General features: G+C 45.5%; 1 protein-coding gene across 1 annotated transcript; it reads left to right on the top strand.

Moving 5' to 3' along the window:
- Positions 1-5,994: 5,994 nt before the first annotated feature.
- On the top strand, positions 5,995-6,156 carry LOC308424312 (large ribosomal subunit protein eL39-like; the record flags this gene model as incomplete). Its single annotated transcript, XM_080921246.1, has 1 exon — positions 5,995-6,156. A coding segment is annotated over one exon (162 nt), but the record flags the coding sequence as incomplete, so codon positions are not given.
- Between the last annotated feature and the right edge of the window lie 18,202 nt (positions 6,157-24,358).

Below are 24,358 nucleotides of genomic sequence, written 5' to 3'. Positions count from 1 at the left end.
TACAGTAGCTACGTTATCACCAGCATTTTTTTTTTTTTTTTTTTTTTGTAAGATGGAAAAAAAACTAAGGCACACAGAGAGGCTGGGCACTGTACCTTGCCCGAGGTCACATGACTAGCCTGGGGCTAAGGTCCATCTGTTTGGTGCCAGGTAACAGACATGGCGCTCACGGTCCAGCTGATCCCAGCTCCAGTGATAGCGGAGGCCTTTGGGAAACAGAGAAGGACCTTGGCAAATGGAGAAGACTTGATTTCGGAGCAGAAGACATTTCAGGCTGAGAGAAATTGGGAGGGAAGACCCGCCCCCCACAAAAGCAGGAGAGAGTTTTATTCAGTGGGCTTTGGAGAATTGGGGTTCCTAGGGGATAATGACCAGAGTCATCTGTAGCAGGGCCACCTTAGCACAATAGGCTGCATGACACAAGTCCCATCACCAGTCAACATGCAAACTAACACCTGATCCATCCAAGGCCACAGTTCTGGGAAAGTCTCTAAATGTGCTAAGCTTGCTTTTTTAGCTTCGGCCACTGGCTAACTGTTCTTGTTAACTGAAGTGTATCAACCCAGGACATGGTTTTTATGCTTAAAAGGTCCTACAAGAAAAGCTTCCTAGGCCGGGATTCCAAGAACTCAGTGCAGTCACTGGCCAGCTAATGAAGGCTTCCACATCGCTTAAACCCATGTCAGAAACCCAGGTGTGGACAGTCTTCTCTGTTGGATACCTCACAGCATTTCGGGAAGAGAAAACCTCAACTGAAGAGTTTCCTTCCATCCAATTGGCCTGCAGGTGTGTCTATGGGTGTATTTTTCTGAATTGGTAATTGTTGTAGGACTGTGGTTGGCTCTGCCTTTGAGCAGGAGGACCTGGGGTGTGTAAGAAAGGTAGCTGAGTAAGCCTAGAGGAACTAGTGGCTCCCACCCGCTGCAGTCTCTGCCTTAAGTTCCTGCCTCCGGTTCCCACCCTGTATTTCCTCAGTGTTAGGCTGCAAGTTGTAAGATGAAATAAACCCTTTCCTCCTCAGCTTGCTTTTGGTCATCGTTTTTATCACAACATCAAAGAAGCAAAGTAGAACTACCTCTTAAAGCAGCCCGAACCCTAATCTCCAGAACTCTGGGGCAGGTTCCACTTTTGCTTCGTAAGAATTTCTGACCTTCAAACCTGTGACACAAGGGGTTGGGTTGTATCCCCAGCAGCACATAAACCAGTATAGTAGGCATTTCTCTGATCCCACAACTGAGGAGGTAGAAAAAAAGAGAAACAAAACAAAAGGAAACACACACACACACATACACACACAGTGTGGGGGACTATAACATAAAAATTCTGTGTTATATTCTACAAGCTACTCAAATTGTGGCAATTGTTACAGCAACAATAGGAAAGACATTCAACATCTATATGTTGAATAGAACAATAGAAACGGATTCTGGCCACATTAAGCTAAAAAGGAATTCATTGAGAAGATCGAATTGTCCAGGGACAGGGCTCAGGAATGACAGGAGCCAGAGTAACCAGGATAGGAGGAATGAGTGAATGGTGTGAAGGAAACATTTTCTCTCTGCCCCAGCTTTTTTCCACAGAGAGGGATCTCCTTTAGAGTGACACTCTAGCATCTTACTTTCATCTCCATGTTCCTCCCAGAGGAGGAAGAATGACACGGAATCTGATGAGTGAGTTTACAGAGACTCAGGCTGAACTTGAGATTTTAGGTACGTACCCACCCATCCACCAAGCCCCAAACCTTGTTCTTAGAGATAATGTCTTGTTATATTGCCCACGCTAGCCTTGAATTTCTTTCTAGGCTCAAATCATTCTCCTGACTCAGCCTCCTGAGTAGCTAGCTGGCTGGGACATAAAGCCGCAGAGCCTGGATAAACATATAATGTTTCTAGCATTATCTGGGTCTGAATGGAGAAGTACAATTTTGATATCCAGCATTGCCATTCCATTTCTCTACTGGTAAAGATGGATCACAAACAGCTTTTCTGGTGTAAAAACAGTATTCTGAACTCCCCAGTCTTACTCCTATGGCTACCACTTGTTTATAAACTTGGATGAGGACACCCGGCCTAAATCCAGCAATTTCTTATGACCCATCCCACATATTCTGTCATTGCAAATCTCTGTCTCCGCTTGGCTCTTCTTTTTGTCTCTTGGCGAAAATAGAAATGATTTTGATTTGTGGTTCTCTCAAGACTCGAGGGAATAGAAAAAGTAGTCCCCCAAAAGCATGTGTGGTAGCTTCCCAAATAAGAGGAAGAAGGTCTGATGTCCTCAGCAGGAAACTATGAAGGTCTGGGAGGAAGTTAGTGAGGGACTAGACTGTGGTAGTAGAATTAATGGAATTTGACTCTAGACCAGATGAGGGTAATGTGAAACCAAACAGGTTGTTGTTGTTAACATTGTTATACATTGTTACAAAGTCTCCAGGCCTTACTAGAGTAAGTTTCTGTTTCCTAAACCTAATGTATCCTGCAAACCAGGGTTTGTAACTTACGCTGAACTTGTAAGCCCATGATGTGTGCCCACCCCCTTTGCCTGGCTAAACTCCTGGTCACCTGTAATGACTCCCCTTCCACAGGATGTGTTCTTGTGCTTATTTGCCCCACAGGCGGCCTTGAGCCCCGAGTCCCCCCACTCTTCTGTCCCGGGGCTAACAGCCAGTTATCTAACAGCTCGCTTCCATCAACACTAACCCTTCCCCATAAAAGGGACCTCAAAAGCCAATGAAGGGCTGTTCTCTTGTGTCCTAATTTAGGACGAGGCAGCCATCTAGCCAGTCTAAATAAAGCTTGCTTAACCAAAATGTCATGGAAATGTTTTTTGTTTTGTTTTGTTTTGCTGGGCTAACCGGTAAGTCTTATTATTGGATATCAGCGACTTGGGCAGTACCATTAATATACATATTAATAGTAATATTGCTGGTATATAGCTCAATGGTAGAATATACTGTATGTAAGGTCCTTGATTCATTCTCCAGCATGGAAAATGATCATTACCTCCATTAACTGATTGATTCTTTAAAAAGTACTTTCAAACCAATTAGTTTAAAAATATTTCTAGTTTATTTATTGTTTGTGTATAAGTGCTTTGCTTGCTACCCACTGAGGTCAGAAGAGGCTGTTAGATTCCCCTGAAACTGGAGTTTGCTGATGGTTTTGTACTGTGTGGGTGCTGGAAACTGAATTTAGGTCCTCTGCAAAAGCAACAAGAGCTCTTAAGTACTGAGCTCTCTCCGGTCACCGTTGAATTATTTAAAAATATTTAAAGTGCGTTTAATAATGGGCTGACACTGTAGCTCAATTGGTAGAATGCTTGCCCAACACACAGGAGACCCTGGATTTGAGCCTCAGCACCACATAAATTGGCGCAGTGGCTTGTGCCTTTAATCTCAGAACTGGAGGGGAGGGCTGGCCAGAGTATCAGAAGTTCAAAGTTATCCTAAGCTACTTAGAGTGCTTTAGGCCACTGAAGAGATTTGAGCCTGGAGCTTCCTGAGAGCTAAGAAGCATTCTATGTCCCAAGCTTCAGCCTCAGCCCTGACTTTTTTATTTAACATTTTTAAGCAACAATATTGGCAGCCACTATTCTAAACTTGTTACGTGTGGCACTGTTGAGGTGGCTCAGAAAGTAGAAATGCTTGGTCAGAGTTGGATCCCGGAACCCACAATAGCATCACACACACACACAAGTAAAACATTTAAAAATAAAAGTAAGCCAGGCAGTGGTGGTTCACCTCTTCAGTCCCAGCACTTGGGAGGCAGAGGCAGGAGGATATCTGTGAGTTTGAGGCCAGCCTGGTCTACAGAGTGAGTTTCAGGAGAGCCAAGGGTACACAGATCATTCATTAATTAAAAATAAGGGGCTGGAGAGATAGCCCAGTGGTTAAGAGCACTGGCTGTCCTTCCTGAGGATCTGGGTTCAAATCCCAGTACCCACATGATGGCTTACAATCATCACTAACTTTATTTCCTTGGGTTTTGACACCACCCCCTCTGGCCTCCACAGGCACTATATACACAAAATATACATTTAAAAAAAAAAGGCCAGGCATATGCCCAGCGACATTGTCTGACAGTAAATGTACACATACCTGACAACCGTGTTTGGTTCCCAGAATCCACTTAAAGGTGGAAAGAGAGAACCAACTCCATAAAGTTGTCTTTGACCTCCACATATGCACACACACACACACACACACACACACACACACTATAAAATAACAACAATTACAAGCCAAAAGAGACTAGAAAGCTAAGAGAAAGCATGTTCCCCAGGAGAGGTGTGTCGTCCTGTTGTGAGCATCCTCTATTACGAGCAACTTGGTAGAAAACACAATGATTTTTCCCCCTCTACTGAAGTGGAAAGGGCAGTAGTTAGGTGTGGTGGAGCACACTTTGTAATCCTAACACTTCCCCGGGCAGGGCTGAGGCTGGAGGATGGCAGTGAGTTTGAGGTCGGTCAAGGCTACAAGCAAACCAAAAACCAAAAGGCAGAATTTTGCAACAGGAAAATGAACACATGCCCTGGTGGCCACCGGGATCTTTCTGCCTATGACTTTGACCCTTGAAAGAGAGCCATCTAGGTGTGGTGGCTAAGTGGAAGAGGTTAAAGTTCAGCAATGGCCAGTAGCCGGTGGCCTCTGTCAGCATTTTGGCTACATTTTTGCTTTCAGTTCCTGCTTGGGCTTGACATTTGTGAGAACCTTACATTGTTGAGAAACCTTCTCAACGGCTTGGTTTGATAACCGAGCACTCTAACTGGTGCAAAACTAGGATTCAGTCTGGTTATAGTTACAACCTAAGGTGGTTAGGAAAGAAAATTGTAAAGGGCAGGGCCCTTCTAGAATTTATCCTGAAGGATACTGGTGAAGGCTTTGCTTTCCAGCAAAAAGAGGTGCCTGAGGAAAAAATGCCTGTCTTTGGGTGCTGTGTGTGTGTGTGTGTGTGTGTGTGTGTGTGTGTGTGCATGTGTGCATGCACTCAAGTGCACACTTGAGAAATGCTGAAGTTCACAGCTGTCTTGGGACCACAGGGAGAGTCAAAAGACTCAAAGAGAAGGTGGTCTGATGTCACTGAGCTGTTGAAATTAACAACCTGGTATCCCCTTCATCTGAATTTCTTGTGGTGGAGTATTAGACCTAAAACACACAAACAGTGCTATTTCTGTGTCCGGGGACCTGTGTCTAGGAGCACCTTGAGTGACGGTGTTAGTTAGGGTAACCTTTGTGCCAATAAAACACTGTGACCAAAAAATCAAGTTGGGGAGGAAAAAATGTATTCAGCTTACACTTCTACACCACAATTCACCTTCAAAGGAAGTCAGGGCAGGAACTCAATGAAATAGGAACCTGGAGGCAGGAGCTGATGTGGAGGCTGTGGAGGGGTGCTGCTTATTGGCTTGCTCTCCATGGCTTGCCCAGCCTGCTTTCTTATAGAACCCAGGACCATCAGCCCAGGGATGGCACCACCCACAAGGGCTAGGCCCTCCCCCAACAATCACTAAAGAAGAAAATGCTCTACAGGCCTATTGACACCTAGGTCTTATGGGGGCATTTTCTTAATAGAAATCCCTCCTCTCAGATGGCTTCATCTTGTGTCACACTGACATAAGACTATCTTGCACTGCAACCCCGTAAGACAGGTCATCTTTCTGGACCTGCTTCTTTTTGCAGAATGGGATTAATGCAGAGACTGACAAAAAAAAAAAATACACCCACATACTCTAGTGTCCCGCTTTTGCTTAGCATGCAGTAAATATTAGCTATGTTACCTTTACTGAAGCTTGGGAGGCCGAGGCAGGAGGAACGTTGTGAGTTCAAGGCCAGCCTGGACTAATGTGAGTTCCAGAACAGCCAGAGCTAAACAGAGAAGCCCTGTCTCGGAAAAACAAACCAACAACGAGCCACAACCAAAACGAGGTGGGTGGGCAGATGTCATCAAAATACATTACGTACTTGTATGAAAATGTCGCTCTTTCCTCTGCACACAACCTCTCACCGTGTCGTCCCACAAGACTTTCAGAATCAAGCGATTCCTGGCCAAGAAACAAAAGCAAAATCGTCCTGTTCCTCAATGGATTCGGATGAAAACTGGTAACAAAACCAGGTACAACTCTAAGAGAAGACACTGGAGGAGAAGGAAGCTGCACCTGTGAGGAGTCACACAGCGGTGAGACTGAGGGCTTATGCTGAACTGTGATCATCAATCAGTCCTACCAGATGGATTTTAACATTTTAACCTGAAGACTTGTTCGTGTCTAAATTGGGATGTTTGTCCAGTAATAAAATTATGAACCTTCCCAAAAAAAATGTCATAATGATTCTTTTTACTGTCTGTACATGATTCTGTGACTTTAAATTGAGTTGCTTGAAGGATATAGTTTATAACAAAGTTTAGAGATAAGCCAAGTTTAAAAGATAAGTAAAATTGGCCCAGAGAGATGTCTCAGTGTTTAAGGAATGTTTGTTGTTACAAACCATCAGAGTTCAGTTCCCAGAACCCATGGGGTGGCTTGTAACACACAACCACTGTGTAATTCTAGTTCCTGGGGATCTGACACCCTCTTCTTGACTTCTTGCATACCAAGCACACATGTGGTGAACATACAAACATACATGCAGGCAAGACACTCATACATAAAAATGAATCTTTTTAAAAATTCAAGTTAAACCCCCCCCCAAAAAAAAAAACTGAACCAGCCAAACAAACACATAAAATCTATGGAGCTGATGAATTTGTCCTTGGAGAAGGTAGAGAGGAGAATGAAAAGTAAAATTCCCAGGCTAACTGGAGAACAAAGAGATGTGTGAACAAAGGGCTCAGGGACTGGATTCGGAGGAAGCTTGACGTTTTATCCGCCCACCGCTCCTTCCCATCAAAGTGTGATTGATTGCTCGTTACTTTAAAAAAAAAAAAAATCTCTGTAGGTATGTGCTTGTGCAGGAGTGTGTGTGTGTAATTGTGTGTGAGTGTTTCTATGTATTTGTGTGTGTATGTGTTTGTACATATTACCCTGTATGTGTGTGTGTATGAGTGTGTGTTTGTGTGCACATACATACATACATACATACATACATACATACATACAGTGTATATTATTTATTCTGGCTTTGTTTTTAGACAGGGTCCCACAGGAATTCTCCGTAGACCACACTGGCCTCAAACTTGCAGCAGTCCCCCTGCCTCAGCCTCCCGAGTGCTGGGATTATAGACATGCTCCACTATGTTTAGCTTTGAAGTCTGATTTTAACATTCTCTTCTGTGAGGCTTTCCTGGGTTCTTGACCTGTATTCCGAGTTAGATTTCCTGATGCTCTGACTCCTGGAGCCTACCCTTCTCTTGTGTTCGTGGTATCTTATTTTGCCCTTCTGTTCCTACGTGTTTGTAACCTCAGACTATGAGTGCCCTCCCCTAATGTGCTAGTTAACTCTGCTTTATCAGAGTAAAGTCTACTGATTGTGGCTGAAATAGCCAGACAGGTGTCTCTCTGGCTTGCAAAGATGAAGGAATGTTACCAAGATAGAAGAGAGAGACAGCTAAAGTAGTGTTCCAGAGCTTCAGCTGCAATGAGAAACAACGCCTTAAGATCAGAAGGGGTTAAGTGGCAGCTGTGGGTTATGGGTTAGTTAAAGTTCTGTGGCATATCAGAGATTCAGACTGAGGGGACAGTTTCTAGAACCCTGTGATCTCAGGAGAAGCAAAGGTCTGTGATGTGCAGAAGTTGGCTCTCTGAAGATCGGGAAATACTTTTCCTGTGGAAGAGCTGGGTGTTGAACAGTTACTTACAAGCACCATGCTGGAACAGGACAACTGAGGTTTTATGTTGGTCCTCAAAGCTTCAGTTGGAAGTGGCACAGGTCACGTGCTCTCACGGTTGACTAGTCAAAGCTGGCTCAGCCAAACTTCTGTCAGTCCACAAAACATCCACACAATAAACTCAGATCCAATTGATATAATATAATTTGCCCATCTAGATAAGACAAATTGTCCTATAATAAGCCACCCCTTATAAGATATTTATAGCTACCTGTGGCTATTTAAAGCCACTCGGAGATCGATCCTATTTGTTCTCCTTGATCTTGACTTCTTTCCTCTTGGCTTCTCTCCCCTTTCCAAAACTCTGTCCCTACGTTACTTTGTCACTGCCCAACCCCAGGTCTTGCCTTATCTTGTGCCTGCCCTCACCTGTATATCAACCACAGCCAAACATTTACTTTTTGTGGTAGTCCATTTCATTTTTTTCCCCCACGAACATTTGTTGTCTTCCAGGTCATGTGCCTTCTTTTTGTTGAACTTTGGTGAGGCCACATGACTTACTTTGGCCAATGGGGTGTGAACAGGGAGAGCTGAAGTGTGACTTCAGATCAGAAACTACTGGGAAGGATTCCCGAGTTTTCTTTTCCCTCTCTCTGTAGTCACGGAAACTCCATGAACCTAAGAGAAACCGTGATGAGCAGACACTCTGGTCAACACAGGGATTTTATTTTGTTGTTTTAGGATACTGGAAAATTTCCAGTTACTTATGTTGTTATTTGACACAGGGTCATGTCTGGCCTGGAACTTGCTACGTGGCTAAGGATAAACTTGAACTCCTGATCTTTCTGTGTCCATCTTCCAAAAGCTGGGGTTGCTGGTGTGCACGGTCATGTTTAGTCTGTCTGTTACTATAGCAAAGCTCAGTCTGTCCTCACCGAATCTCTCTTACAGGGGTTGGAACAAACAGGACAGGATGTTCTTGTCCAGTGGTCAAGATCCACTTGTTTTGGTCACTTGAGTGCAGTTCCAAAAGCTTTGAGACTTTGGGCTCTGGCTGCCACTGCAGACTGACTTGCTTTCACCTGGCAGGCAGCAAGCACACGTCCTTTTGTGCCCGGCTGGCCTGGTGGGTCTTTCCGATTTGTGTAATATACTTCCTGCCCTATTGTCACACAGACCACAGCAACGAGATGTGGTTTTTCTCAAGAACTGACTAAGCTCAGGTCACCTGAACAATCAGGCCATTCACTACCATTCTGAGGTCATTGTGGCCAACCTTGTAGTTCCATAAAAACTCACATACACATGCAACCAAAATAAAACCGAAACACTTTTATGCTATTAGCAGCAACTGCTAAAACAAGGATTATTCAATGACACTTGGCAAAGCCAACTTTGTTTAGGACCACTGTGATAGGTAAACGGACCAGTGTGGTGGGGTGTCACAGGTATGTGTGTGTGTGTTTGTGGGTGGGTGAGGGGTGTGAAGAAGAGATTAGGTTCTATGAAGTGTGAACACCAGAAGCAACATAGGGCTGATAAATGAAAAATTACCAAGAGGAAACCTCCAGGGTGAGGGGTCCTCCTTCAAACTGAACAGGATTCTTGCTGAAAAACAGTCTAGGTAGGAAGGCCAGCCGTTGGGATCCAGGAGGAAGAGGAACTGATCAAGGACAATCAGAACTCAGGGAAAAGGAAGTTCTTACTGGCTTATGGTTCTTTGCTGAAACTGGCTTTCATTCAGGGAAGTTCACAGATGGACCTAGAAGTTATAGGACCTTGACTACAGCTGAACCAAGCACAGGATTCTGTCACAGCAGACACACACTCAGCGGGGGAAGATTCTGCTCATGAAACACAGCCTGGGAGGACACCCCTGTGGGAAGCACCAGAGGGTCGACTGGAAGATGACCACGGAGATCTGGGGACAGTGGGGACAGTGGGTGGGAAGAACTCTTCTCACTGGGAGGTCTGAGTGTTGTGGTCCCAAGCGAACAGGGGAGCTTAGACCTTGTGATCAATGAAGTATCTGTTCATTCGTTTCATTTATTCCATTGTTTGATGGCTACTCATCTTATTGGCATTTAACAGTTTTTGATGCAGGATCTTGTTGTATAGCCCAGGTTAACCTAGATGAACTCACTAAGCAAGTCTCAAACCCGCAACACTCCCCAGCCTTCGGGTGCTGGGATTACAGAAGTACACCACGGCTTCCAGCGCAAGCAGGTTCTTTTCTTTCTTAAAAGATATTTAAAAGGGTCCTTTCTATTTATGTGTATGTGTGCATACCACATGAGCACAAGTGCCCTCATGAGCTACTCTGTATGGGTGCGGAGAGCTGAACCAGGCCCTCTAAAGAACAACACATGCTCTTGGCCGATGAACCACCTCTCCAGAACCTTTTGTTATTATCACTTTAAAATTTCTATTTATTTTATCTTTCTCTCTCTCTCTGTGTGTGTGTGCATGTGTGTATGTGTGTGTGTGAGAGTTTGTGTATGTACATGCATGTACCTGGCATGCATGTGAAGGACAATTTACATGTTGGTTCTGTCCTTCAACATGTGGGCTCTGGGATCAAACTCTGGCCATCAGACTTGGAGGGGGGCCTATAATAATTCAGTTATTCTATTGGCTGTAAAACAGTTCTGTTCTCCCCGCCCCCCCCCCCCCCGAGACAGGATTTCTAGGACAGGGTTTGGCTGTCCTAAAATTCACTCTGTAGACCAGGCTGGCCTCAAACTAACAAAAATTCATCTGCCTCTGCCTCCTGAGTGCTGGGATCAAATGTGTGTACCACCATTGCCTGGCTCAGTTACTTTCTTTAAAATATTTTCCTATAGCCTGGTGGTGGTGGTGGTGGACACCCATAGTCTCAGCACTCACGAGTCAGAGGCAGGAGGATTTCTGTGAGTTTGAGGCCAACCTGATCTACAGAGTGAGTTCCAGGACATCCAGGGCTACACAGAGAAACCCTGTCTTGAAACATAATATACACATATATGTAATATATCAATATATATGATAACTATATATATATATATCTGTATATATATATATTTATCTCAATCAGTAATCTGCCATCTCCCCCTTGTTGGTAGGTATTTGGTTACTTCAAGACTTTTCCAGATGGTCCTAAACTTCCCAGTGCTTTCTAACTGCGTGTAGAATTTCTTGCTGAAGGGATTAATGTGGTCTTTACATTTCCAAAGGTCAATCTCCAATTGGATTCAAAGTCCAGCAGGGCAGAAGGGGAAGTAGGTGTGGCATTCTCCTACAATGACCCCTGCCCTCTGATGGGTAAGAAATAATAAAGGATTTTTGTGGGTGGCCCCTGCTTGTCCCTTTCCCTTCACAGTTTGCAAGATGTCTCTGTAGGATCTTCTTCTTCTTTTTTTCCTATTGCTGGGTTTGTGTTTGAGACAGGTTACGTGTAACCCAGGCTGGCCTCAAACGATATAGATGAGAAAAATGAACTTCTGATCCTCCTGCCTCCATCTTCTGGTGGGGATCAAACCTAGAGCTTTGTGCATGCATTTGTAAGGAGCGTACCGAGTGATATCCCCACCTCTGTGTGTGTGTGTGCGCACGTGTGTGCCAGAGCTGGTAGGAGAACCTCTCAAAGATCAAGTTGATCAGGCTGGTACTAAACAGTCCTCCTTTGCTCATGGCCTGGTTCACCCTTCACTCAGTCCTTCAGCTGCTTCTGCCCCACCGACTCCCCTGTAGCCCCAACCCTCCTCCTCTCTTCTCCTCCTGTCCTATCCCTGTCATTCATTTTGGAGGAAGCTGTATATTGAGATATGGATAGAAGGGAGATGGGGATCTTTCAGCTTCATTCCAGGCCCCAATTGATATAGTAAATGATCATTTAATAATGTCAATATATTGCATATATAGGGAAATGTATTTAAAGAGCTTCTGGGCCAGAGTGTTTTCCGAGGACCTCTCAGTACTTTCTGGTACTCAGACTTCTTTGATCAGCATCTGAGATAGAGAGACAGACTGCTGGCTGTAGAAGAATTTTAATCCAGCAATGAGGCTGCTTTGGCAAGGGATCACATCGAAAGACCTTCTAGATCTATATGACCCAAATGGAATGCAGACACACCATTATATAGGATCTGGCTGGAACACAGACATGCCCTAGGTACACACCTTGATCCCTAACAATGAAGGTAAGGTTAGTTTGTAGAAAGAAGCAGCCATGTTTGAAAGTGACAGCAAATTGAGGGGCAGACAAAGTGATGAGTCAGAGAAAGACTTGACAAAATGAGCCAGAGGTGGGATCTACCCAACTCACCCGAGAACAGCATAGGAAAGAGAGGCTACTTAAGAGCATTCGGAGAGCAAAACGGTGGGGGGGGGGTGCTGATGTGTATGGCATTTTTACCCAGAAAGTTTCAGAGAGACAGATGGCAGAGAGAACGAGCTACACATGAGTAAAAACAAACAAACCAGAGGATGAGAAGGAGGTCTGAGCCTGAAGACTAGAACATCAAAGTTAGTATGAGGCCAGGCAGAACAATTCAGTTAGAAACTGAGAGAAGCTGGATTGAATCAGTCAGCTTGGAAAATTAGACTGTAAGGATGTAAGAAGCTTCCACGCCTAGGCCTAGAGACAGTTAGGCTCAGCCTAAGCTGTGTGTTCACACAGCTCGGGTATACTTCTCATCCCTTCATCTGAGGAAATAAAAGTAACATTTATAAGTAGGGTTTCTGTCTAGACACTGGTAACTAGTATCTCCAATACAGCCACAGACCATTCTTACTGAACAGCCCCACAACAACTAAACACAGGCTCAGGTGATCAGCTGCTGGGCACCAAGCCCCTGCCCATGGATCCTCAGCTGCTGCGGAAATCCATCCAGGGCTTAGAGTTAACATCTGATATGAGTGGAACTCAGGTTTTGTATTGGGCAATAGGCAAAGTGCTTCACATCCGTCTTTTTACTGTCTTTTTGCATGGATTCAGCCTGACATGACTGAGTCAAACAGCTAGCCATTTTGAGTCATAATTACATGATTATACCAGGATATCCTTAGCTGTTTTTTCCTGCATAGTTTCCTAGCAGACTATAAGTAGGCAAAACCATTAAAATGGTATGTGGAACTTTACAACTAAACCCTAGCTCCAGGGATGAATCCAAATCTTTGATGTTAGCTTGAGATAAACCAAGATAAACATTCCAGCTAGGATGAAGTCACTTTCATCCTAAACCATTAGTCAGGGTTTTCATTCTTGCTGGTAGAACCCAGGTCTACCAGCCCAGGGATGGTCCCATCCACAATGGGCTGGGCCCTCTCCACTTGATCACTAGTTGAGAAAATGCCTTACAGCTGGATCTCATGGAAGCGTTTCCTCAACTGAGGTTCCTTTCTCTGTGATAACTCCAGCTTGTGTCAAGTTGACACAAAACCAGCCAGTACACCCATAAATACCTCTCTTTGGGACCCAAATTGTGAGACTCCAACTTGGTCTTGTAGCTTTTCAGGGCCAAGTTTCTGTAAACCCCTACCAAATTGTACTCCATGTATTCCTTGCTCTGTCTGCTCCCCACCCCCACCCCGGCTTTGGTCTTAGAGCACCTGGGGCTGGCTGGTCCTCATGTACTAGCACCTGGTTGTTCTAGAACATTCTTCTCAACATCCCTCTGAAGCCCCTTTTGGTAGTGGAGGGAGCTGAGGCTCAAGAAGCCAATTGCCAGATCACTGAAAAGATTCTAGGTTGTGGCATGCCTCTAGTTCTTAAGCAGAGAGGAGAGAAGCAGCAACTGGCCTGGAACTCTGGTCAGACTCCTGTGGTTCTCTTTATAACATCACAATGGGGACACTCCCCCATCAGAGAAAAGCTATGTGGGGTCTCCCTCTAGACCCCAGATGTGGGGAGAGACTAGCAGAGAACCCCGGAGCTTTGAGAGTCTCTGAGATGGCTAGTGTCAGGAAGAAGGGAAGTGATTTTTCTAAGGACTCTCTGTCTCGTGCTCAGATCAGCAAGGACAGGCCACAGGAAACAGCAAGCCCACCAAGCCGTTGCATTGACAGCAATGGCAATTCTGGGTGGAAAGCCTGTCTGCCATTTTGGTTATTTTACACAGCCGTAGAGAGAGTACCTTGTGTATTGTTGTGTGGAAGCATCACTTGTCAATAAAAAGCCTATGGCCTACAGGAAAGGGTAGGATAGAAGGTGGGACTTCCTGTATGGAGATTGAATTCTGGGATAGAGAGAAGGCGAGAGACTATCCGGGGGACATGGAGGAAGACAGACACACTGAGAGCTGGGGAGAGGTAACCAACCACATAACAAAACTTAGAATAAACTGGTCATTAAGGTATGAGCTAGACAGGGAACCAGCCAGGGCTATTTGGCCAAAGTATTTGGAAATACATTTTGAGTCTCAGAGTCACGTTCTAGGGGCTTGGGGCTTGGGGTGAAATACACCACACAACACACAACATCTTAATCAGTTTAAATTGTTACAATACATACCTCGGACTAGATAATTTATAAGCAACGGAAATCTATTGCTCACAATTTTGGGTGGCACTGTTCAAAGTCTGACAGAGGTGGCTCTCGCTTCAGAGACGGTACCTTTGGCCATGCATACGATGACGATGATGGCTATCTGGAAGGTAGTGTCACATGGAACCCCTTATTTCCAGTGACTAAAGCACCAAGGCGGGGGTGGGGTGGGGGGCTTGCTTACAGTTCGGAGGTTTAGTTCACTATTGTCCTGGTGGGAAGCATGGCATGCACGTAGATGTGGAGAGGCGGCTGAGTGCTGCATCCAATCAGCAGACAGCAGGGCGAGAGAGACACTGGGCCTAGCTTGAGCATCTTAGAGCCCCTCCCCCCATGGACACACTTCCTCCAACAAAGCCACACCTACTCCAATAAGGCCACGCCTTCTAAGAGTGCGATTCCCTATGGGCCTATGGGGGCCATTTTCATCCAAACCACCAGACCTAGAGACCCCAAATCATGACCTCAGTTTTAGACACTTGCTCTTCCATGGCTCTTGGTGATGTTCGTTGCTGAAGCAGTAGAAGCTAGAGATGCAGTCAGTCTTCCCACCCCCTGTACAAGACCCTGTCTTCAAAAAGCCAACCAACAAAACCCCGTAAATACTGCTTGTGAATGTATACACGCAGGAGAAATGGCCATCTGTGACTTTGAAGCCCCCCCCGCCCTCCCCAACCCTGAAGCAAACCTCATTGTGAAAAGTCATGTACTTTTTAGGCTTAGCCTATGCATTGGTCTGTGGAGATCCAAAGACACAGCGGAAAAGAAGGTGATTTTGATTCAAGATATCAAATTTGGCAATGGAGGTGTCTTAGGGGTTTCATTGCCGTGAAGAGACACCACGACCAAGGCAACTCTTACAACAGAAAACCTTTAATTGGGGCTGGCTTGCAATTTCAGAGGTTTAGTACATTATTATTTTGGTGGGAAGCATGGCAGACACAGTATCAGGAGGGACACGGTACCGGAAGGGCCGAGAGCTCTACATCTTGATCTGTAGGCAGCAGGATACTGTGTCTCACACTGGACGTAGCTTGAACATATATAACCTCCACAGAGACACACTTCCTCCAATAAGGCCACACCCACTCCAACAAGGCCACACCTACTCCAACAAGGCCACACCTCCTAATAGTGCCTTTCTTTGTAACAAAGGATACATTGAAAAAGGAAGCCTATAATTCCTTATTGGCTGGTGGAAGGGAACCAACAGCATGAAATTGGCATAAGTATTAGAATTCTCACAACACAGAAGATAGGAAGAAGCCTTGCGTAGAATCCCAGCAGAGAGCATTGATCAGTTCCAATCACTGTCTCCTAAATCCCTGATGGGTCTTTTCTTAATTTTATTAGAATTTTGTTTAATTTCCCAGGTTGACACTGTACTTGGAAACCCAATAGCTAAAAATTGAAATTTTATGTCTGGGGGGGAAAATGGTCAGAAAAATATGTTCAATGTATGTGATATCAAAATGGAGAGACGAGTTTAAAAATCTTTATATCGACATGGAAATGGGAAAGAGATTTACTATACTTTAAAAAGCCTTTATAGTAGAGATTCTCACCCCTACAGCGTGCCATACTGTAATGCTAATTGGCCAACCAATCTATCATATTGTAAGTAGAAAGATCTAGAGAAATAGTCTACGAGTAGAATATTTGTTAAGTTCTAGGTTGGATCCCCAGCACCATACACACTTTTTTTTTTTTTTAAGGAGAAATGATGACATTATCTTGTTGTGTCCCTGTGTGGCAAAAAAGGTAAGGACTTCATTAAGGTGCTTGTCCATTGAGGAGGGGGCCGCTTCCCAAAGGCCTTAACCACCGTCACAGCGGGTACGGGATCCTAACGTGAACCGGGGAGAGGAACACCAGGATTACAGCCATATCCCGTGGCCACCTCTTTCCTCACGCCAACCCCACAGGTATATAGTCTTCTTATCTCGAGTCTATCCTGAGGAAAAAAAGGCCCAGATAAATGGCAGAGCGGTCCATGTGACTGAGGACTCTCATGTTTCTTCTGTGACTCGCACTGGTCCAAAGGACCTAAAGTCTCTCAGAGGCGATAGTACAGCTGCAGGCTTCAGACAGAAGTGCCCTTCAGGGAGGATCACTGCCCAGTCTCCAGTCTGTCACCTAACTCCCAGATCAAAGGTGCTGACCATTCAGTTAACTGGAGAGACCTATGGATCAGGGGCCACGGGTGGGCCAGTCAGCAACCGGGGAGGGAAGTAGAGAACCTTGAGGTGTAAACATGTCTGTCTGGGCCTATTCTTGACCCCACTTGGGCCTGATTAGCAAAATACTCTGGTTTAGCACGTCAAACTTTGCTTCTGTGAAAGCCCATAGAGTTGCTTCTTTGCTCCTTAGCGCCCCCTTGTGCCGCGTTGACCCACTTGCCGAGCCTCTGCCTCATGGTCTGGTATTTAGCCTAGGTCTCAGCACTTCCTGATACAGGGCTATAATCTGCATGTAAGAGTCACTGTCTCAATATGCAGTCACTGATAGTGGGATGCTAACCCCAGAGGCTTGCACTCCCCCAGAAACAACTCACAGACTGTATAAAGTCCAAGAAATAAAGAAAACAAAACAAAACAAAAAAATATTTACAAAACAAGAAAACTTTAACTATTTCCATGTTACATTTTGTTTTACATGTACTTTATGCTCATTGTAACTATTAAGTTTTCAAGGCATACTATCAAACCTTGAAAAAAATCAAGTACTGACTAAAGAATATATTCATATAGTTTTATGTAAAAATTATGTTAAAATCTGAAAAAAGTACTGACAAAAATGTATAATTTTAAGCAAAAAATGTTTAAAATCTGTACATTTATCTTTGTTTTGTAAAATAAAGTTGTTTAAAAAAAAATAGAGTGCAAGAGAAACCAGGAAAAAAAAAAAAGAGTCACTGTCTCCATCAAGGTAGCCATGACGCCTGGTGTAATCCTCCCGAGTTGTGCCTGGCCTCATGGTCTTAGGAGGTGCTAAACTATATAGTGTGTGGAAAGCTGATCGAAGGGGGTGGGGCGGGGTGGGGTGGACTCCATCTATTCGGCCACAGTGGCGTGATACTTACTGGGGGTACAGCTGTTTTGTGGGCCACTGATACTCATATAAGTAGCCCCCACCCATGCTCTGTAAGGAAGCCCTATAAACTCATTGGTTTTCCAAACTAGACTTTGGTGGAATGGTATTTTGGTTTGTCGTTGCTTTGCTGTAATGGGGGAGGGGCTAGACACTGGTTTATACCTCCTCTGGGAGAGAGCTACCAAAGCAACCACCCTATAGGACCGCTTCTCCCACGACCCCAGCTGTATCCTTCTGACACGGCTCCGGATTTTTCTCTTCTGACTCTATTTACCCTGGTTCGGGGCACTAATGGCAATGCCTATGGCAAGGATACATTTGCTAATGCATGTGCCGGGCACTGGGCGGAGGTTTTTATTCTCGAAGAGGCTCCTTAAGCCAATCCTAGGAAGTAAGCACTCTTAATCGGTCTATTTACAGAAGGCCAAAGAAGTTCTCAGAAGGTGAGTCACTTTGCGGAGGTTATGCAGCCAGTGAGGGTTGCCCCAGGAGATGAGAGAGAGAGAGAGAGAGAGAGAGAGAGAGAGAGAGAGAGAGAGAGAGAGACAGAGAGAGAGAGTCTGTGCGCATGCTCTCACAGTCTAGAGACAGTGTAGCCCACCAGTTCAGGTTAGTGCACTTGCAGCCAGAGAGGGGTTTGGAGGCCAGAACCTGGTGCTTTCCTTCAAAGATATCCAGACTTAGGTGTCTGCCAGAACTGCTTCAAGTCCCTCTGAGCCTGGGCCTTTCAAAAATCAACCAAACCAGGGGGACTGCCTAGAAACATCCACTCAGGCCCCCACGAATACTGAGCCGGAATGTCCGGCACGGGGCCCAGCACTCTTGTTGGGTCCCAAGCCCCCCAGTTCTTTCTGATGCCTGCCCAAGAGTGGGAACTGCTGGAGAAGGCGGGAGCGGGCCTCACCAGTTCACACTGCACTCCGCTGGCTCTGACAGCAGCTGCAGGAAGTGAGTCGGCTGAGTGCGCTTTTTGTCTGTTTTCTCCTCACGTTTGTTAGAAGGTCTGGTGTGAGGGAAAGTGTGTGAATTCCTTAATCATCACGTCGTGTTTTTTTTTTTTTTTCCCACGTTCGGGTGTAGCCTAACAGAGTAAATAAACACACTGAGATCCAAAGCACACGGGCTGGTACCTGAGCATCTCACCTACGAGAAGAATGAGGATGTAGTCCCATTCAGTCCCCGCACTTGGATGACTCAGTAGTTAGGAGCACTGGCTGTTCTTCCATGGGACCCTGGTTCAGTTGCCACCATCAGCCCCTTCTTGGGGCTGGCAAAGACAGGCCCTCTGTGCCTACCTCCTCCTCTGCCCCCTGTGTATTATTAGAGCACACAAATGGCTTACTGCTAACAATTCAGGGTTCTTGGGCTGCGGTTTTGCTACAGCACATCTCTTGAAGTACTTCATTTGTGCACATCATGATTTGAGGCTGGGCTCTGCTACGTACCTGCTGTGTGACTTTTGGGCAGGCTAGTTGGCTACTCTGGGCTCCAGCCTCCATGCCGAGAACAGAGATTCCCATCTTAGGGGATGGTTATGAAGGGGGTGGGAAAGTGGATGTTTCCTGCCAGTACCACTTTCTAGTCATGTGACATTGGATGAGTTTACCTCTCTGGGCTTCTTCCCTGCCTTGTCACCTGGAGTCCTTGAGAGTGTAGGGTGCTTTAAGGCTGCGGCAGGGTTGAAGAGTCTAAGGGTCTAACATCTCTCTGTGTCACAGTCAGATTTACACGTAAATTCATTATTGCACAGCAGCAAGCACTTCAGGAAGGTCAATGGTTACGAGGCATGTGGCACAGAACCTGGGGTGCATATAGTAAATGCTCAATAAACAGTAGCTTTCTCTATTATTGGTTTTCATTCTGAACAAGGGAATGTCTCTGACCTCAAAGAGTCCTCAGGCTGCCCTTCAATTTCTGGGTCTACAGGTTTCAGGAGTAGCACCTCACCCAGAGCCCTTGAAGGGTTTGCAGTACTGACTTCCGGTTCATGTCTGTTCTGCCAGCTCACGTGTGTCCTCTAGTCATGAGCTCCAGCTGCCATTCAGGTCTCCTGCTGTTGGGTCTTCCTCTGGCTTTACATCCTGGGCTGGTTCATCTTTGTGATCAATTCGCCTTAGAATCACCTAGGGAATACACCTCTGAGCCCAACTGTGAGGGCGTTTCCATCGACGTCAGGTTCAACAGAGGGAGGAGGCTCACCCTGAAGTGAGTGGCACCCTCTCAAGGGACGGGGCCCTGCTCTGAGGATGAGGAGAAAAGAAAGCCAGATAAAGGTTGGTTTCTCCTTCCTCTGCTTTTAGTGAGGATCGCCAGCCACGCCGTGCTAGCTTTGCCAGACCTTCTCCACCAGGATTGTGTCTGCCCTCTCAATGAGCCAAAAGCACTCTCTCTCCTTTAATCTATGCCTCCTTCCTAGGGTGCATCTCATCAGCGTTAAACCAGACAGACCACGATTAAGTCCCTGCTTCAGTTTACTAGCGAGGTAACCTGAGAGAACAATTAAGTCTGAATTTTCCCATTTGTAAAATGGACCTAGTGAAATGCTTTTCTTGCAGGGCTATGTAAAGAGAAGGGGCTTGTGAGCCTTCTCTGTGGTACTCAAACATGTTTATGTTTCTCTGATTACCTCTCCCCAAGGAATGAATCGGGGTGAACAGAACACACCGGTATCTAAGTGGGGGAAACAGCTGGCAAAATGACTCATCTAGCAAAAGGTACTTTCAAGCTTTATGACCTAAGTTTGATCCCTGGGATCTATGTGTTAGAAGGAGAGAATCGACTTCTGCAGATTGGCCTCTGACCTCCAGACGTACAGGGGCATCGCACACCCACATACGTACACAAATGAATAATAAATATGAAAATCTGGCTTGCTAGGCACCAAGCATTAGACAATCTCTCTCTCAAGTTCCCACCGTGCACCTGTGTGTGTGTGTCTCTGTGTGTGTTGAACTGTTGTGACCAAACCCCAAGGTATGTTAATGTCTTAAGGTGGGGAGATGGCTCAGTTTGCAAAGTATTTGTTGTACAAGTTTGATCCCTAGCACTCCAACATAAAAGCTGTGTGTGTGTGTGTGTGTGTGTGTGTGTGTGTGTGTGTGTATTAACCCAAATGCTGGCAAAGTGGAGATAGAATTTCTGGGACTTTCTGGCCAGCCAGTCCAGCATTGTTGGTTAACATGAGATTTAGTGAGAATTCCTATCTAAAATAATAAGATGGAATTCGATTGAGAAAGACACCAGGCCTTGACCTCTGTCATCCACAAGCACCTCCCCCACCACACACACTTTATGTCTTCATGTTCACACACATAAAATATGTTAAAGTTCTAACTTTCAGTACTGTGTCCTTGCTTGGCACTTGAGAGAGCTCAGCAAGTTAAATAGAACTCATGCCAAGTCCTGGTCCAGTGTAAGACATGTCCTCCACCAAAGGAGATTTTGAGACGTAGAGCCAGACTCATCCAGAGAGTGATATGGACACCCTCAGAGAGAAGACATAAGTATGCTGGGGCAGGATTTCTCCATCTCTCTAACTCCATGACTCTTTAATACGGTTCCTTATGCTGTGCTGACTCCCAACTACAAAGTCATTTTCATTGCTACTTCATAGCTGTAACTTTGCTGCTATGAATCACAAATATCTGACATTTCTGGTGGTCTTAGGTGATCCCTGTGGAAGGTCATTTGACTCCGCCCTCCAAAGGGGTTGCAACCCAGAACCATTGTGTTGGAATGATGCACCTACTAGCTAAGAAATGCCAAGGACAGCCACAAACACCAGAGGCTCTCTCTCTCTCTCTGTGTGTGTGTGTGTGTGTGTGTGTGTGTGTGTGTGTGAGTGTGTGTGTGTGTGTGTGAGAGAGAGAGAGAGAGAGATTGAGAGAGACAGAGACAGAGAGAGACAGAGACGGAGGGAGAGAGAGACAGCCTGTCGACACCTTATTGCTGATCGCCAGCCTCCGTAAAAGAGGACTGACACATTTCTGTTGTTTACAGCACCAGCTGCGCCTGCTTTGTTCCCACAGCCCTAGGAAATTAATTCAGGCACAATTTTGGGAAGTCTGAATAAATAAACATTTTGCCAACTCTCTACTTCCCAAGGGCTCTCTGTGCAGCATCACAAAGGTCTGAGGATACGGAAAGGAGAGATGGGCAGAGAGGAGCGTGGACTGTTGGCAGCAGGGTGAATGCCCAGTCGCTGCTTGGCATTCATACTGAAAGGCGAAAAGTTAAGGGTCTCAGCCAGTAAAGCAAGCATGGGGACCCAAATTAGAAATCTAGAACCCATGAACAGAGCCAGGCATAGCATGCATTTCTTATCCCAGTGCTGGGAAGGAGGAGACAGGTAGATCCTTGGTGTTGGCTGGCTGGCCAAACTAGACAGCTTGGTGGATTATAGGCTAGAGAGAGATCCCATCCATAAAAGATGTGATGGATGGAACTCGAGAACTGACACTTGAGACACTTCTGACCTTCACTAGTATATGTGTCCATGTGCTTATGTACCTGCACATAGTACACATACCAGCACACACACACACACACACACACATACACACACACACACACACACACACACCATTAAGAGATTAAGAGTCACCACATTTTTTTTCTTTTTGTTTTGTTTTGAGACAGGGTTTCTCTGTATAGTTGGAACTTGCTCTGTAGACTAGGCTGGCCTAGAACTCAGAGCTGCCCGCCTCTGCCTCCCGAGTGCTGGGATTAAGGGTGTGCCCCAACGCTACCTGGGTCTTTCTTTTCTCTTTCTTTCTTCCTTCCTTCCTTCCTTCCTTCCTTCCTTCCTCTCTCCCTCCTTCCCTCCCTCTTCTTTCTTTCTTTCTTTCTTTTTTCTTCCTTCCTTCCTTCCTTTCTCTTTCTTTCTTTTCTTCTTCTTCTTTTTTTTTTTTTTTGAGACAGGCTTTCTCTGTGTAGGCCTGGCCATCCTGGAACTTGCTCCTGAGTGATGGGAATAAAGGCCTGTACCACCACCACCTGGCAAAATGTTACTTTTTGAGTGATGCTGGGTGGTGAATCCAGGGCCTCTCAATTTTCCAGAGCCTTACCTCCTCACCCAGCCTCTAGGCTCCACCCTTACTTGCTGTGTTAGTCTAGACAAGTTACTGAACTTCTCTGAACTTCGATACCTTACATACAAAATGAGAACAACTATAGCTCTCAGGACACAAGACTGTCATATTGATTCAATGGCATAATCTTTACTTAATAGAGAAAAAGAGACAGGCATCCCTGCAGGGTGTAGATGTCTTTTATTACTAATCCTTTACAGATTATAGAAGGGTAGACTGGATTCTGATTTGTTCATTCATGGAGATGCTAAATGTACCTACTATGTGTTTACTAATCCCAGGCAGACTTAGACCGTGGTACCCAAATGCAGTCAACTCAACAAATACTTAAAATGTAGAGACAGTATACAAAATTGCCAAATCACAAATTAATGTTAAAGCTGGCACGGTGGTGTTGGATGCCTGTTATTCCAGAAGTCAGAAGTCATCCTTAGCTACATGTCTAGTTTGAGGTTAGTCTGAGCCACTTGAGACCCTGTTGTGAACAAATGAACAACAAAAAGCCCCAACATACTCCAAAAGCCAAAAGGCCAAACCAAATAAGCAAAAGCCACAACAGCCAAAAGCAGTAGAAGCCAGGTATAGGAAGTGACATCTGTAACAGGAAGCTGAAAGCTGGGGGATTGCTGAGTTTAGGGCCGGCCTCGAATACATAGGCAAGCCTGAGTGACTAGTGAGATTCCTTTTCAGAAACAAAACGTAGAGCCAACAATGTTTGTGTGTGTTTCCCTTCCTCCTAGCCTCATCTTTTGAGGATTCTCCCATGGCTTTCAAGGTCTGCTCCTTTCCAATGCTTGCTCTCAGAACCTTGCTCCGAGTGGGGGCGGGGGTAACTCATGGACAAGAACTGTAAGTCTCATGCTGTAAATGGCTGCTAGCTCTCGAAGCAGGAACCTGTGAGTGACTCCCGTGCAGTGGATACTCCTGGGCACAGAAAGTACAAAGCCTCCAAGCAGAAGGACTTAGAGAAAGCAGTTTGAACCTGGCAGATTGCTCAGTTGTCACGTGTGGCTCCGGTAAGGTAAGAATCAGAAAGTGGCTTTCTCGGACTCCAAAGTCCCACACTGTCTTGAGTGCGAACTGTATTTTGATTAGGTTGTAAAATACATCTTGGGGAGATATTGAGGCTGGACAGGAAGTGCCTCTGGATTCACAAAGCCTACAGTTCCCCCCTCCCCCCGAAAGTGCACGGATGCTCCTGGCGATCAAGCTCTTAGTTCCACTGGTTTGAGACTCGGCTTTCATTGGGAGGCAAGCTCTCTCATCCTGATGACTATTCTGTTACCATTTCTTGCCCCAGAACCACATTGTTTTCATTTGTTTTGAGATATCTGGGGGAGGAGGTCCTTCTCTCTCCCTTTTTGGTGATGGGGATGTAAACAGGGCTCCACACGTTAAGCACGGACTTTACCATAAGCTCCACACAAGCTACATACTTGTTTTTCTCTAAGAACATCTTGGCTGGTCTTCAAGAGCTGTTACAGATGGACTAGTGGCTTTGCTTGCTTCTTCCTTTCTTCCTCCTTCCTTCCTTCTTCCTTCCTTCATTCCTTCCTTCCTCCTTCCTTCCTTCCTTCCTTCCTTCCTTCCTTCCTCCTTCCTTTCTTCCTTCCTTCCTTCCTCCTCCCTCCCTCCCTCCCTCCCTCCTTTCTTTCTTTCTTTCTTTCTTTCTTTCTTTCTTTCTTTCTTTCTTTCTTTCTTTCTTAAGACAAGGTCTCCAGTAGCCCAGGCTGGCTCTAAACTCCCCTTGTAGCCAAGGATGACCTCACACTTACTTCTGATTCTCCTGTCTCCACTCCTACTCCTGAATGCTGCGATCATAGGCAAGTACCAACATGTCCTGTTTATTTGGTGCATGCTAGAATTCGCTCTCTTAACTGAGCTACCTTCTCAGC

This window comes from Micromys minutus, assembly GCF_963924665.1.
Source record: "Micromys minutus genome assembly, chromosome: 9".
Classification (NCBI taxonomy): domain Eukaryota; kingdom Metazoa; phylum Chordata; class Mammalia; order Rodentia; family Muridae; genus Micromys; species Micromys minutus.
The sequence above is the reverse complement of the archived record's forward strand: the minus strand, read 5'-3'. Positions and strand labels throughout refer to the sequence as shown.